The following is a 14676-nucleotide window of genomic DNA, read 5'->3' on the forward strand; positions in this document are numbered from 1 at the left end:
GAAGTGAGATACGAAAACGTATCCAACACAGATCTGAAGCAGTAATGATTGTTTGAGAGGCATATTAGTTTGCTCAGTACTGAAGATGAGACGCCTTATGACCTGTATCGTTTCATGAAGTTCTCTTCGTGTTGAGCCCGGAGGCCGTTTTGATCCGTTCGTATATTCTGTACGGCCCGAGAAAAGGATTCATATCTGCTCTCCATTTCCCGCTTTGTATCCAGCATCAGCTTCAAGTCGAAACCAGCGGCCCAAGGCTTGCCTGCCGAATTCTCTTTCAGCCCGGCCTCAATCTCTTTCACCTTCTTCGCCGCGTCGTCCATAGACACCAAAACGTGTTGATAGCGTGTACGTATGGTTTCGATGTACTGAATTGTCATGCTTTCGTCCAAATCGGGCGGCGCATAGAAGGTTGTCTGCTCGACGTGGGCCTCGATGTCGTCGGGAATAGAAATCAGGTCCGGTTCTTGGTCCTCTGAGACCCCGTATTCCTTGCTCCGATGGTCGATGGCATCGGATATGCTAAAGCTGCCGATGCCGGCTGCCACTCCCTGCTGGAGTGGTGACTGAGAAATACCAGCACCAAGGTTTTGGTGCCTGGATTGAGGTTGGGCGTTTCTCACACTATTGGGCGGCTCTTTGAGCGCCTGAATCTTTGCTTCATCAATAACCTGGTTGAACATTTCCGGTGTAATCTGATGCGTCCAAAGTTGGCCGAGTTTTTCGCGTGCTTGCAGTGAAACGTATGGCGGCGAATCATTCAACGCATGTTTAGTTATTGGAGACCATTTGGGTCGTCCATCCTGCAATGGAACATGCGAATTGTCCGGCGCGGCCATTGCGCTCGACATTGGGTGCGTGAACACGTTGCTGTGTTGCTCGATATCATAATGGGACGAGGAAGGGCCCGGGATTATCGTCAGTTGCGGGACTGGTGATCCGGCATAAGTCTTGTCCTTATTTGGGCCTAGACCCATGACCCCCATCATTGTTTCAAACTTGGAATGGTCATGCGGATCCATCGTCACGCTGAGGATCAACGCATCAAGTTTGGCTGTCGAGTCCGCATCTAGTTCGCTCAAAGTGCTTATGAATATGTTCTTGAGCGCGTCCATCGGACTCTTTCGTAGGCTCGCCTTTAAGAACATTCCTTCCAACTGTACTTTTTGAACATCGTCTAGGCTCTGGATCAGATGCTTCTCGTACGCAGACCTCCACACCGCACCCAAGACGGCCAGTTGCGATCTATTCAGGATAGGAACCCCCGCCGAAATCGGACCCGGACCTCTTGGCTTGCCTGGAAAAGTTGGTAGGCGTCTAATAGCCGCTTTCAGACCCTCCAATGTAGCCTCGTCCACATGGCTTTCCGTTGATTGCGAATTGTTGTTCCTGCTTGGCAGCGATAAAGGTGCCAACCCACTTTGCTGCGGCGCTTGGTGCTCCAACCTTTCGCGAGGCGGCAGGATGCCGACCTTGCGTATCGTTCTGGGGGTTTCGGGTTTGGCATGTTCCCTGTCGATGTGGCGCTTGAGGTGCTTGGACGACATGAAGGCCGGAGACTGGCACCCGGGATAACGGCACGGCAGGGTCCGGACATGAAGTAGCTCGTGCTCGCTGCACTGAGCCCGGTGTTCAAATCCTGAAATGGCGCGAGGGCATCGGCGCACTCGACACGTGTACGCGGAATCGCGGAATTGTCTCTTGAAGGCGTCAAGCTCTGCGGCTGCGATCCCAGGATAATCCGCCTGGTCGAGGAGGTACCGGATTGCTGTCTGGTATCTTTCGAGGATGAGGGAGACTCCCTCCTGCGGTGGCGGTATGGCTGACGGTGCGGTATCATCGACTGGTTGGCCCCGTGACTCCATTTGCTTGAGTTTGAGTTCCAGTTGCTCCAAGCTCCTGGCCTTGAGACACGAATCGACCACGCTCTGGAGAAGCGGACTGCTCAGGCTCCCTATCCGCTCATCCGCTGGTTTCTTTGGCGTTTGCTCTTCCTCGACGAGAAGGTCGTCCAATTTGTCGGGGAGGTGGCCTGGGTTTGCCGAAAGCTGGTTAAGCCTTTTCGCCAGATCACAAGCGAGGCTGAATAACTGGCAATCAAGGGAACCAGCTTCTTCGTCTGACGGGACCAGAGAAAGTAGATAATCAGTCCAGTGCTCCTTCGCGTAGATATGGAATCCATGAAGCCCTCTGATTATGCGAACAAGCACCGGATCATCGGGGACGCCGTCTGAAAAGGACTCGATTCCGGCCAGTAGACAAGTGACTGTAGCAATGCCATGCTGCAGGAGACATTCTCTCTCTACCAGAATCAGATTGCTGGCAGATGATTGCAGGAACCTGCCACTCGGTCAACAAGGTTCGCTTGGCTGTTTGTTTCGGATAAATAAGATGGGTGGAACTGGCACTTACTCTTTGACGGAGACATGGACAAACCCAAGTCTGGAATCTGGCCTCTCCTCAATCAGAGTGGCACACTTGTCCAACAAGTCTTGGGGGGCAATGTTCTTGACGCTGACATCCCCCAAGCTGAAGGCGAGCGCAGATTGCAACTCGACCTTCTGCAGGGGCCGCTTGGAGAAGGCTATCCAGCCCAGGGCGCATTTGACTCGATCCACAGATCTACTGTCCAGTCGAACGAGGATCTGTGTCATGATTTTACTGTAGCTTTGGGCGGGTCAGGGGCGAACATGTGGCATTTGAATAAATGGAGGAGGTACTTACAATTCGGACAGTTTGGCTGGAAGTTCGTATACCGATCTTTTGATCTCATCGGGTTCGTAGAAGATGTTACTCGATAAATAGTCCAGAACAAGTCGGGCATATAGAAACATGCCTACTTCATGATTAGCCCCTTTCTCACATGATCGGGTGGGATGGATAGGGGGGCTCGAACCGTCTGCTTTCTGCGTGATTGCGTTTTCAACCTCTTCGGCATCGGAAGTGGTTAAGTGCATCTCACTGAACTTGGCGCATATGTCCTGTTTGAACCTTTCCCGAGTATAGCTCCTAATCGCATGGTTCATGTGCTGCTTTTCTTCCGCAAGCGATATCGACTGTTTCTTGCTGAGCTTGGCCGATGCAGTAGCCGAGAAGCGACAGGATACTAGAGCTTTGGCAACCACCGTATCTGGGCTGAAGTTTCTCGCAGTCACTTGGCTAATCAACCGGAACAGCTTATTTTGCGTCAGGGGGTCGCATTCGTCAACGCCGTCAAGAACGATCCAGACAAAGGTCGTCTCCTGTGGCTTCTTGCTGATGTTGGCAAGCAGAAGCTGCAGAAGTCGCTCCATGAGCGGCGCACTGGCAACCTTCTTGGCGAGAATGTAGTTCTCGTAGACGTGTGCGACTAGATCCTCGTCTGCTCGAACAAGTTGCAGCACAAGCGAACGAAGGATGTGGTCGTACTTGGCCGAGGAAGGATATGCATAGTTGCAGAAGTGAGAGATGACAAGATATCCGGCTTTCTTCATGAAGTTCACAATACTGGCCGACAAGACGCTTTTCCCGGTGCCTGCTGCCCCTTGGATCCACAACAGTGGGACGTTCGGTTGGCGCTGAAGTGATGATTGCATCTTTGGGTTGCTCAACACCCAGCCGCAGGTATCAGCATTATACCTCGTGGATTCTTCAAGGAGCTGGTCGAAGATGGTGATTTGGTCGGACTCGTTGACCTTGAGCCAGGCCACAATCGAATTAAACTGTTTGATGCCCTGCTCCTCCTCGCTTCGTATAAGCTCCTCGGCACTTTCTTCTCGCCAGCGGCGAATCTCTTTCAGCATTTTGTCGTTGTCATCTCGCATTTGTTGGCCCTCGGCAATATGGATAGCCTGGGCCAGCTTGTCGATCAAGGCCTCATGGCGTTTGAGATCACTGATGATGCTGTCAAATCGCCTCTGAAATCGGTGCCATGAGGTTTGGAACAAAAGCTGCCATGCTATCACAATTATCAGACAAGTCGAGTAATATCGAATACACGCAGAGAGCATGAAAAAATAAAAGTACAAGCTAGGTGACCTACACTTGCGCGTGACGAATTTGTAAGCATGTTTATGGAACTCAAGAATATCCGCGTAAAACACAGCTGCAGTTTCTTGGAAGTCTTGGTCCCGGGAGAAGCGCTTGTCCAGAACAACAAAGCGCTTGAGAGTGTCGGCGATTTCGGCATAGCTGCCGAGGATGCGATCAAAAGCCTCCAGGTGCTCGCTCGAGATGCGCAGTATGAGCGTGATGGGCGCCCACACCCAGGGGAGGAAGGGCGTCCCGTTGCAGAGGATGTCGACGACCTTGGCGTAGTGCTCCATCCCTTGGAATAGGGGGAGCAGCCGCCGCAGATTCCGGAGCTTTTGCCTCGCTGCCAGCTGGGCTTCAATCTTCAATGCCGCGTCTCTGACCTGCTCGATGGTTTTCATCTCTTTGAGGGTCTGCAAATCCCCCGCCGCGACTGTCGCCTCGAGCTTCGTAAACGCGTCGCTGATGGTGCTCTTCGCCGTTGGCGAGATAACTGGAGGGGCCATAGTGTCGTCAGGGCGATATCTCCAGACCGCCTCGGGGACAATCCTGCAATTCAAAAGAGTACACAATGCTCTATTGGATATTGAGAGTCAACTTGGAGGCAGATCAAGAGACTGTCGCTCCATGGCCATGGCGGGGAGCAATCGCCAAGAGGCCGCCGAGAGTCAGTTGGAAGTTGGGCGGGAGATGAAACACTGCCCCCGAACAATGGTGACGGTGTAACGCTGCCTCGCATACGCTGCACCAATTAGCCGCGAGTGATTGGACCATATGATCTGCCGGCTGCCTTCCTGGCGCACACCTGCATATTGTTGGCCAGTCGCAGTCCCGAGGCGCTGGAACCCTGGAGGGCGGGGTACGAGGCGTTCAGGCTGCGCCCCCCATCACGCACCACTAGCAGTTGGTTAAGGGGCGTCCCGACTCTAGCGGGATCTTGAATTAAGACCATGAAACCTGATCACTGCCAGTAATCCGTTTTTGCTAACAGCGGCAGTATGGACAACAATTGGAATCAACGCACGATGAACCCTCCTGGGAGGGATTGGCCTGGTGTAGAGCCAGAGGCGAAGCGTCAGCGATTGAATGAGACATTGCAGGAGCAAGGCACGGTGCAACTGCAAAACTTCAGTTTGGGAGCGCCCACCAACCTGTACTATGCTCCAAATGCTGAGGTTTACCAAGCCACTCAATTTATGCCCCGGATACAGCCAAATACATTCCCATCTGGCATGGAGTATTATCCAAACCCCACCGGAACACCTTTCACAGGACGCCTTGAACCTCAATATCCGCCGCAGGGGCATTGGGGAACTTTTGACGCGAGGTTCGCCAGCATGAACCAGGTGGCCTTTGACGTGAATCACCTCGCCCCACAGCCCTCGACATATTGCCAACCGCAACTGGGCCTGCAATGGCAGATGGTGGACCAGCGAGCGATGAGGCTAGATTTTTCATCGGGTCCTGTGCTTGGTAACACCGACAACTCCTCTGGTGACACGGATATGATCTCCGAGCCATCAGTCCCCTTATTAGCCCAACAGCCAGAGATAGTCTGCTACGGCATGGTCAGTACCGTCATTGCTGGTTTACCCGCCAACATAAGTAGAATCTGTCTCACATATACATCAGATCTCGGCATTGCCGGCAACGTACGAAAACAGAGGTGGTCAAGATATTCCATCAGAGATAACTGTTAAGATGGAGTCAGCGGGGCACTTCGCTGCAGCCAACTACGAGCATTTTGAAGGCAACCTAAGTACGGATCATGGACAGATGATGTACGGACTTCTCAACAACGAAGACGAACCGCTGGAGTTGTTTGTGACCTGCACTCCGAGCAGGGCCGAGCAGAATGTACGCAGTGGCTTCAAGCGATCTGCCGTCATGGAATGCACTCTGAATGTCGTGGTCTACGGTCCAGCTAACATCTGTGACGACATGGGCGACTATTTTGCGCGGCATGACATCTATCTTCAAGACCCTCGAACGTGCCACCGGGACGCCAGGTATTTCAACCCCCATAAACTCTCCTCTACTGATCTCGGCAGCTGCCCATTACTATCCGACGTAGTGTTCTTTGACCCGGCCGCTCTGGTGCAGCTTTCAGAAGTGGACCAACGGCCCGACCTCCTCAGCGCTCTCAGTAGCAACACAGATCTGGAGGAGACACCTCAACCCGCTGGCATCACGTCCATCCTGAAGAGGTACGGTAGCCACGACGACGAGATCAAAGACTGTTACTAACACACAAGACAGACACCAGAAACAAGCTTTGACGTTCATGTTGCGTCGGGAACGTGGCTGGGGCTTCAACCACGTCCAAAGGACCGCGGACATATGGCATATTGTGGACAGTACCCAGACACGCCAGTAGGTCCTCCCGAGACCCAGTCTTGGTATTACAATGCTTGCCTATTAACGCCCCTTCAAGGTACCTGAACGTCATATCGGGGGCTTGTCGACTAGAGGAACCGGAAGAGTTCGCTGGTGGCATAGTGGCCGATCCCATGGGTCTGGGCAAAACCTTGACCATGATCTCTTTGGTGGCAACCGATGCAGAGAGGGTTGACGGCCGACGGAAATCCGCCGACAAAGCCATGGGCGAGAGGGTTCAAATACCAACCACTCTCATCATAGTCCCCCCACCTCGTGAGTAATCCCACAGCCCATAATCGCCCTGCCAAAGACTGATGTTTGATGAACAGTACTCGGAACCTGGGAGCATGAGCTGACTACGTGAGTGAGGCTGACAGGCTGTTGCATCCGAAACTGACTTGGTTGCAGACACGTGGCGTGGGGCGCAATGCGATACGTTCGACACCATGGCAAAGACAGAATCCAAAGCATGTCCGAACTGGAAGGCGTGCATGTGGTTTTGACAACATACCACACTGTCTCCGCGGAGTCCAAGACAGACCATACAAAGAAAAACTCGGCTCTCTTCTCTGTCATATGGAAACGTATCATTCTTGATGAAGGTAAGTCTCTCGACCTTGTTTGTCGTAATGCCCATTCTGACGATCCAGCGCACTTTATCCGGAACGTCAAGTCACGCATGGCGAAAGGAGTGTGCGCTCTCGATGCCACTGCGAGGTGGGCAGTCACTGGAACCCCTATTCAGAACCGCCTGTCAGACTTTGCTGCCTTATTGCAGTTCATCCGGGTGCATCCATACGATGACACACGCCGCTTCGATATCGACATTGCCAATCTCTGGAAGACCGGAGAGGAGACGGAGGCCGTGGAGCGCCTGAAGCGGCTCTCACAGTTCCTACTGCTGCGCCGACCCAAGAGTACCATTGACCTCCCGGCCCGGCACGACCTGAACTGTCCCGTCGAGTTCAGTCGCGATGAGAGGACGGTTTACGAGAAGATGCGAATGCAGACCATCGCCAAGCTTGACCAGGCGCTGAGTGACGAAACCGGCACCTACAAGGCCGGCTCGTACATGAACGTCCTCCAGCAGATTGAGTCGCTTCGGCTCTTCTGCAACCTGGGTCTGCAATTCCAGTCGCGACACGCGCAGCGCGGGACGGCTAGTCCCATGGGGGAGACGATCACGCCCGACAACTGGTCCCTGCGGGCACAAAAGGCCTTCCAAGCCCAACGCGACATGCAGACGATGGTATGTCTCCAGTGCGACTCGGCCCTCGAGATCGCCGAGACTTTGCTTGACGAGGACACCCCTCAAATGGCGCACTTCGCCAGCTGTCTGAGGTTCGCCTGCGCGAACTGCACCAACAAATTCAACCGCCACAACCGGTCTTTCCAATGCGGACACCAACCCTCCTGCCCCAGCCACCTTGTGTCACTGAGCGGCGCCGCCTTGGACGATGCGCCCAGCCTTGGGGACTTCAGCATTGACGAGGCCTCGGCTGGTCTGTCATCAAAGGTCCAGACACTCATCACGGACCTGAAGTCGCGATCCCGGCCCGCGGACGAGAAATGGTAAGCACGCCGCCAAGTCGTTTCTTGATGTGTCCAAGACGCTAACCGAGCCAGCATCGTGTTCTCAACCTGGCGGCTCACGCTCGACATGGTGCAAAAGGGGCTGGATGAAGCCGGCATCTCCTGCGTGCGATTTGACGGCAAGGTCCCACAGAAGGAAAGGCAGCCGATCGTGGAGAGGTTCAAAACTGATCCCACACTGCGGGTGATGCTGCTCACTTTATCGTGCGGCGCTGTTGGGTAACATCCCCCCCTCTTGGCTCCATGCATCACCACTTGCGTGCACTAACATATTCCAGGTTGACTCTCACCGTCGCCAATCGCGCTTATCTGATGGAGCCTCATTGGTCAGTTTCGGACGTTTCATCTATTCGCATGAGTTGAAGCAGCAAACTCTGCGTGGTCCGATTACCAGGGCAGAAACCATAACTAGTTCGATTGATGCATAATGACTAAGAAGTTCACTGACGTATCTACTGTATGCAGGAACCCAACCTTGGAGGACCAAGCTCTGGCGCGCGTCCATCGGCTCGGGCAGACCAAGGAAGTCACGACGATCCGATTGTATATCCGGGACTCATTTGAAGAGGTCGGTGCCCCAGAACACGAACTTCCGTGTGCCGCGGTCAGACCCACCTTTCACGGAGCGCGAGCTAATGCCGAACACAGAAAGTAATGGAGCTCCAGGAATCCAAGAGGTCGCTGGCCGGCGTCTTGCTTTCACCCCACGACGGGGGCCAGTCCGACGATACCAACCAGACCGAACTCCAGGTAAGAAAGACCCGCTCTCCCGTCGCCCTTTACCCGATTGGTTCCAAGAAACCTGACTCGGATATAGAAATTGCGGGCTCTGCTTTGAGGATTTCCTTGGCACGAGATTCTAGTGTTTCTACAGGTGGCCTGGCAGCTTGGGTCACTATAATTAGCGGGCTAGAGGGAACTAGATAGATTAGCGCGCAGGAACCGGGTCGCACCGCCAGGTGTACCTTATACTGGAGTTCTGCGCGAACATTGACGTCAAGACTATGATCTCAATTGACTTTCCAACTTCACATGATGAACTCCAGCCATCCCGAAGGATCCGTGCCAAAGCCACGATATCGATGAGTGAAACTCCCAGTGTGCTTTTTTCCAACTATAATTCAATGATACCCCTCGTGTCTTGCCTCGTGTAATACCTTTCCTCTTTAACTTTTCCGTCAACAGCCACAACCATAATCATGTCTACCCAACCCCAAGCCAAGAAGTCCTTCGAGATCGCCATCATCGGCGGCGGCATCGCGGGCGCCACCCTGGCCGTGGCGCTGGTCAAGCACGGCATCCCGTGCCAGATCTACGAGCAGGGCCACGCCTTCAGCGAGATCGGCGCCGGCGTCGCCTTCTCGCCCAACTCGCTGCGGGCCATGGACATGTGCGACAAGAGCCTGCGGGCCGCGTTCGAGAAGGTCGGCACGCACAACCAGTGGGACTCGAAGCACGACGTCTACTTTGACGTCATGGACGGCATGGCCCCGGGCGACGACCCGGCCCACCACAAGCCCCTGCTGACCCTGACCAACGAGCAGGGCATGGACGGCGTCAACCGCGCCCACTTTCTGGAGGAGGTCAGCAAGGTCATCCCCGAGGACCGGTGCCACTTCCGGAAGCACCTCGATCGCGTCGAGGAGAACGGCGGCGAGAACGGGCGGGTCAAGCTCTTCTTCCACGACGGCAGCACGGCCGAGGCCGACGCCGTCGTCGGCTGCGACGGCATCAAGAGCCGGACGCGGCAGCTCGTGCTGGGCGGCGACGACGTCCCCGGCGCGCACCCGCAGTACACCCACGTCTACGGGTACCGGGGCGTGATCCCCATGGACAAGGCCGTCGAGGCGCTGGGCGAGGAGCGGGCCAAGAACTCGTCGATGTGGATCGGCAAGAACGCGCACATCCTGAGCTACCCCGTCGACGGCGGCAAGACGTTCAACATGTTCGGCGCCGTCGTCGACGAGGGCGACTGGCCCAGCCACGAGCAGCTGACCCTGCCCACGACGCGCGAGGAGGCGTTGCGGCACTACGCCGACTTTGGGCCCATGGTGAAGAAGCAGCTCGAGCTGGTGGACGAGAACATCGACAAGGTAAGTCCACACATGCAATCCCAAATCTTGTTACCCCTGAAAGCTTGGCATGCCGCCCACTATCCCGGACTCCTGCTAACAAGCCAAAACACAGTGGGCCCTCTTCGACACGGGCGACCACCCCGTCCCCCACTTCAACAAAGGCCGCATCGTCCTCTGCGGCGACGCCGCCCACGCCACGACCCCGCACCACGGCGCCGGCGCCGGCTTCTGCGTCGAGGACTCGGCGGTGCTGTCGGAGCTGCTGGCGGACGAGCGGGTAACCAAGCCGGAGCAGCTGGCCGCCGTCTTCGCGGCCTTCGACGCCATCCGGCGGCCGCGCGGGCACTGGCTGGTCCAGAGCAGCCGCCGCATGGTGGAGCTGTACCAGGACCGCGCCGCGGGCGCGAGCCACCAGGACATGGACGGCATGCGCAAGGAGGTGGAGGAGCGGTTCCGCAAGGTTTGGGACTATGATTTGGGGGAGGCGGTACGGGAGGGGAAGGAGGATTTGCACAGGCGGTTACAGTCTTGAGGATGTCATGTACGAGTTCAGAAGTATTGAAAAGTAACCCACTATTACAATGGCCATAATATCAGAAATATCGCCCATCTTTTGGAAGTGAGTGAGAACGTGTCGAATTGACACCTCAGCTCTACTATGGCAAGAATCTACCTACAGTTTCAGCATCCGTTTGTTAGGCTGCCGGTCGGCTCGGGCCATACCCGATATTCTGGGTTTGGTTTGTACAATACATGTCATATGTTTGGGGGACTTCGCTACATTTCTGAGATCATCCGCCATCGGGTATGGGGCGCTGCGCCCGACCACAGTGATTATACACCTCTGTGAGGTATGCATGCATGGCTTACCTGCATAATATCGGCGGGACCTACGGGATGGCTGCTTGTGACCATCGCCACATCCGACTAATCCTCAAATGGCAAGCAGGGATGTTTTCACGTCCCACTGCATACCTACAACATTAAGATGTGTTCACACCATTGCAAGCTCATGCATGGGGGCATAGTGAAAAAGGCTGAACTAGACCTGTCAAACAATCCAGATTAGGAGAATAGGGATATTTCCAGGCTCCACTATAACACCCCAGTGTTCTTGGGCTATGTTCCTTGGTGCCATGTGGGAAACGTACTCATCTGCCATTCTCTGAAACTGACGACTAATAATCGTACACCCCCATGAACCTATAGTCTCTGACTCTTTTGACTTCCGTACCACCAACCATGGAAACCGATACGTCACACCCACCTTTGCACGGTCAACTGCCGAGACCTCTGTCTCTCCATTTTGCTGCTTCCCATGACGGCCGATTGCAGCACGCACATGAGATATGGGACCAGTACAAATCCCAGATTTGGCAATTGTATGTTGTGGACAGGATTCCGTTACCAAGGGTCGCAGTGATCCTACAGGGACGCGGGTTTGACGCTAGGTAAGCGAGTCCCTTAGGAGCGAGAAATGCTGGGGATAGAACAATGCTGATGGTTCTATAAAAACAGCCTGAAGACGTACCGATCCAGAATTCAACGCTGGGGTTGGACGAAGAACAAACCAAGGTGCAAGTCTACCGTGCCCGCAGATCAGCCGTCACATTTGCTTTGCCCAGCCATGCAGTCTTCAGCGCCGTCCCGTCTCCATGGCATTCTGATACGTCAGATGTGTCAGCTGCTGGCCAATCAATCAGAATTGGATCTTGATGGATGGGGTCCACGCAGTTACGGCGACTCTGCTTCCGCTCGGTCCTTATCCGACATTATTCAAGGCAATTTACTAGCTAAGAGACATCACATTGCCGAAGGCTTTTGTCTGATCCGAAGGGGCTTCAGCACCATCGGTCACGTCTTCAGGACTCGTACGTTGCATTCAATGATGGACATGATAGTGCATCTTCGTCAATACTGCTACCCCGATATCATTCAAAGCTGGTTCAATCATCTACCCACTATGTCAAAGGAGCAACCCCAGAAAGGCGGACGGATGCATGACAGTTTCAATGCGCTCTTCCATTTATCTACTAACCCGGATCTATCTTACATAAACACCATCCTCGAGACGCAGTTCCATATCTACAATGATTATTTATGCGGATAGTCTGCAATACATATTAGCTAATTTTGCAATGTGCATTTTCAGAGCCATAGGATCGTGGTTCTAAAGGAAAAGCGCGGTTCCACAAAAAGGGGGTGATAAGACCGTGCGGTTCTAGGGGAGTCGGAAAGGGGCCAAGTCCGAATGACTGCCGATCTCTCGACTACGTTTAATCGCCTAATCGCCTCATCGTTTTAATCCCAAGGCCATACGAGGAAGTGGGCGGTGCTGTTGGCGACAACCAATCAGTGCATGGAAGCCTGCACTGCCACGATCTCACCTGGGCTTTGGCGTTTTGGTCTGCCTCACTCAGCCGCTGCGTCATGCTTCGCAACAGCCAATTGAAATTCGAGGATAAACACATACGCCCTTTCCGATGGCCTGAACCGCCTCGGAGGGTGATCTCGCTCCTAGGCACTTATTCCTCTTCTCTTTCCCCACCCGTGAATCAGAAAGATATCATGGCGCCTGGGAGCTCTGAACAGCAGACCGAGTCATACGAGCTTCAAAACATTTCCCAATTCCCATCGTTATCTCCCCCAGGGGTATACCCTTCGGATGCACCCCAGATAATTCCAGATGACCCGAATGCAGCCACATCGGCCACCCAGCCTGAGCGACTTGATACTGTGGGCCCGCCAACTCCAGTGGCAGATTTGGCTAAAAGTCAGGCCCCAACGTCATGGAAAAGCAGATTGAGCCATGTATGGGAAGATCTGACAGTAGCCAAGATATGCAATGTACTTTTCATGGTCGTTGCTTTACTTGGTTTTCCACTTACCGCTATCGCCATCTGGCCCAGTTTCCTGGCGGCTTCAGATGGGCACAAGGCCGAGCAGATCGCCGAGTGGACTGCAAAAAAGGACTTTATCGAGGCATGCGAGGCTGTAAGAACCCGAACATAACGCATCATTGCCCCGGGCAGGAGATTGACCCAAACCGCAGCGTGACTGGTCCACGGTGGCTTGTGAAAACGCCAAAGGAATGCAACTGGAAGCCCCACCAATCTTTGACAGGAGTGACTGGAAGAGGTACTCCAAACGCCACCACGAAAAGACGCATAGCTGGCCCAACACCCCTTTCACGGAAACGCGCGGCAGAATTGAGATTTACTATCTAACCTGTTGGATCACCATATCAGCTTTTCTATTCGTGTATCAAGGAACCAAGCTGATGAAAGCTTATACACGGGTTCGGGTTCGAGGGAAAGCCGATAACTACACCAGTACTCTAAATCAGCCAGTGGTTCCTCCGACAGAGTACACAGATGAATATTGGAACCAGGATCTCGAAACTAATTTCAAATTTGGGGCTAGCGGAATTCACGACGACCAAAGTTCACACTCTGCACTGTCGGTAGATCTGTCGCGTCTACAAACGGCAGCTATTGGACCGGTTGCCACTCGTCGCAACCCTTGGACGTTTCATGAGAGCCAAACTACCAGTGGAGGCTCCGTCCCTGTAATGACGACTGATGAAGCGATAGAATCGATCAAAGAAGCCAAGGAGACAAGGACACCGAGGGAAAGTTTAAACAGACCCCCTGCCCTCCCTGTAGTGACGACCGATGACGGGATCGAATGGATGAAAGAAGCCAAGAAGACAAGGACGCCTAGGGAATTGCCAGGATGGTCGGTTACCAAGGATATCCTAGCAGGTCGCAATTTTGTAAGCTGTATAAGACATGCCAAACTTCTCTGCTTCGGACTAACCTGCATATAGATAATCATTGTGGATGACTCAGTGTACATGCAGCAGCACCGTGATGAGGTTTTCAGAGTTGCTAAGGTATTATCGTATCTGGTGAAGCAGATGAGTCCACACGGATTCGAAGTTATCTTCACCTCAAACCCGATGCAAAAGTCCACCTGCCAGACCAGTAGCAAGGTGGAAAGCCATCTCAGAAACCACTTCGACCAGGAACCTAACGCCAAGTGCCAGATGGAATTTACACTTGAAAATGTCTTAGAAGACGTGAAGTCGAAGTTGCTCCCCGTGCCGTTGTTGTCCAAGGGCCGCCTGGGCCGCCTGACCCGCCAAGAGTCATTTTCCGTCAGTATCTACATCCTCACCAGTGGCGTCTGGGACCGCTTCGAGGAGGGCACCTGTGGCGTGGAGAATCCTATCGAAAGTCTGATTGCTCACATGATGGCGCACGAGATCGGGCGGACCGAGGCGTCAATTCAGTTCGTGCGCTTCGGTGCGGATGAACGGGGGATCAAGCGACTTACCTTTCTGGACGATGATTTGCCGCAGAAGGAGGCGAGCCGGAACTTGTGAGTCCAGTCTCGGATCTCCTTCCTACACGCAAGCTTACTAACACACCCCGCATCTAGCGATATTGTCGACCATAAACCATCCGACGCCAGCATTTGGGAGATTATGGAGGGATCTATCTCGGCATATACAGATGGCTACCGTTATTAAGCTTTTGTCGATATATAGGAGTTATGATTAGTTATTAGAACGTTTTCAAGAGTTTCGAAGGTATCGGGTATAGGTGTGTAATAT

At 53.8% G+C, this 14676-nt stretch overlaps 4 protein-coding genes across 4 annotated transcripts; 3 read left to right on the forward strand and 1 right to left on the reverse strand.

Moving 5' to 3' along the window:
* Window positions 1-95: 95 nt before the first annotated feature.
* PG985_016095 (uncharacterized protein) lies at window positions 96-4517 on the reverse strand (the record flags this gene model as incomplete). The annotated part of the gene is made up of 4 exons (XM_066835861.1): window positions 96-2340; window positions 2413-2661; window positions 2725-3937; window positions 4022-4517. 4 exons carry the CDS (start codon window positions 4515-4517, stop codon window positions 96-98), a joined length of 4203 nt encoding a protein of 1400 aa, XP_066677064.1.
* An 831-nt stretch (window positions 4518-5348) lies between these two features.
* On the forward strand, window positions 5349-8821 carry PG985_016096 (uncharacterized protein; the record flags this gene model as incomplete). Its single annotated transcript, XM_066835862.1, has 12 exons — window positions 5349-5579; window positions 5644-6218; window positions 6271-6384; window positions 6446-6663; window positions 6720-6750; window positions 6799-6992; window positions 7041-7962; window positions 8017-8202; window positions 8262-8309; window positions 8449-8551; window positions 8632-8733; window positions 8801-8821. 12 exons carry the CDS (start codon window positions 5349-5351, stop codon window positions 8819-8821), a joined length of 2745 nt encoding a protein of 914 aa, XP_066677065.1.
* A 361-nt stretch (window positions 8822-9182) lies between these two features.
* Window positions 9183-10590, forward strand: PG985_016097 (uncharacterized protein; the record flags this gene model as incomplete). Its single annotated transcript, XM_066835863.1, has 2 exons — window positions 9183-10076; window positions 10171-10590. 2 exons carry the CDS (start codon window positions 9183-9185, stop codon window positions 10588-10590), a joined length of 1314 nt encoding a protein of 437 aa, XP_066677066.1.
* Window positions 10591-12626: 2036 nt separating this feature from the next.
* Window positions 12627-14445, forward strand: PG985_016098 (serine/threonine protein kinase; the record flags this gene model as incomplete). Its single annotated transcript, XM_066835864.1, has 3 exons — window positions 12627-13052; window positions 13111-13833; window positions 13888-14445. The coding sequence occupies 3 exons, from the start codon at window positions 12627-12629 to the stop codon at window positions 14443-14445; spliced, it is 1707 nt and encodes a 568-aa protein (XP_066677067.1).
* Window positions 14446-14676: the final 231 nt, after the last annotated feature.

This window comes from Apiospora marii (assembly GCF_038362585.1).
Source record: "Apiospora marii strain CBS 49790 chromosome Unknown utg000013l_segment0_segment0, whole genome shotgun sequence".
NCBI classification, from domain to species: Eukaryota; Fungi; Ascomycota; class Sordariomycetes; order Amphisphaeriales; family Apiosporaceae; genus Apiospora; species Apiospora marii.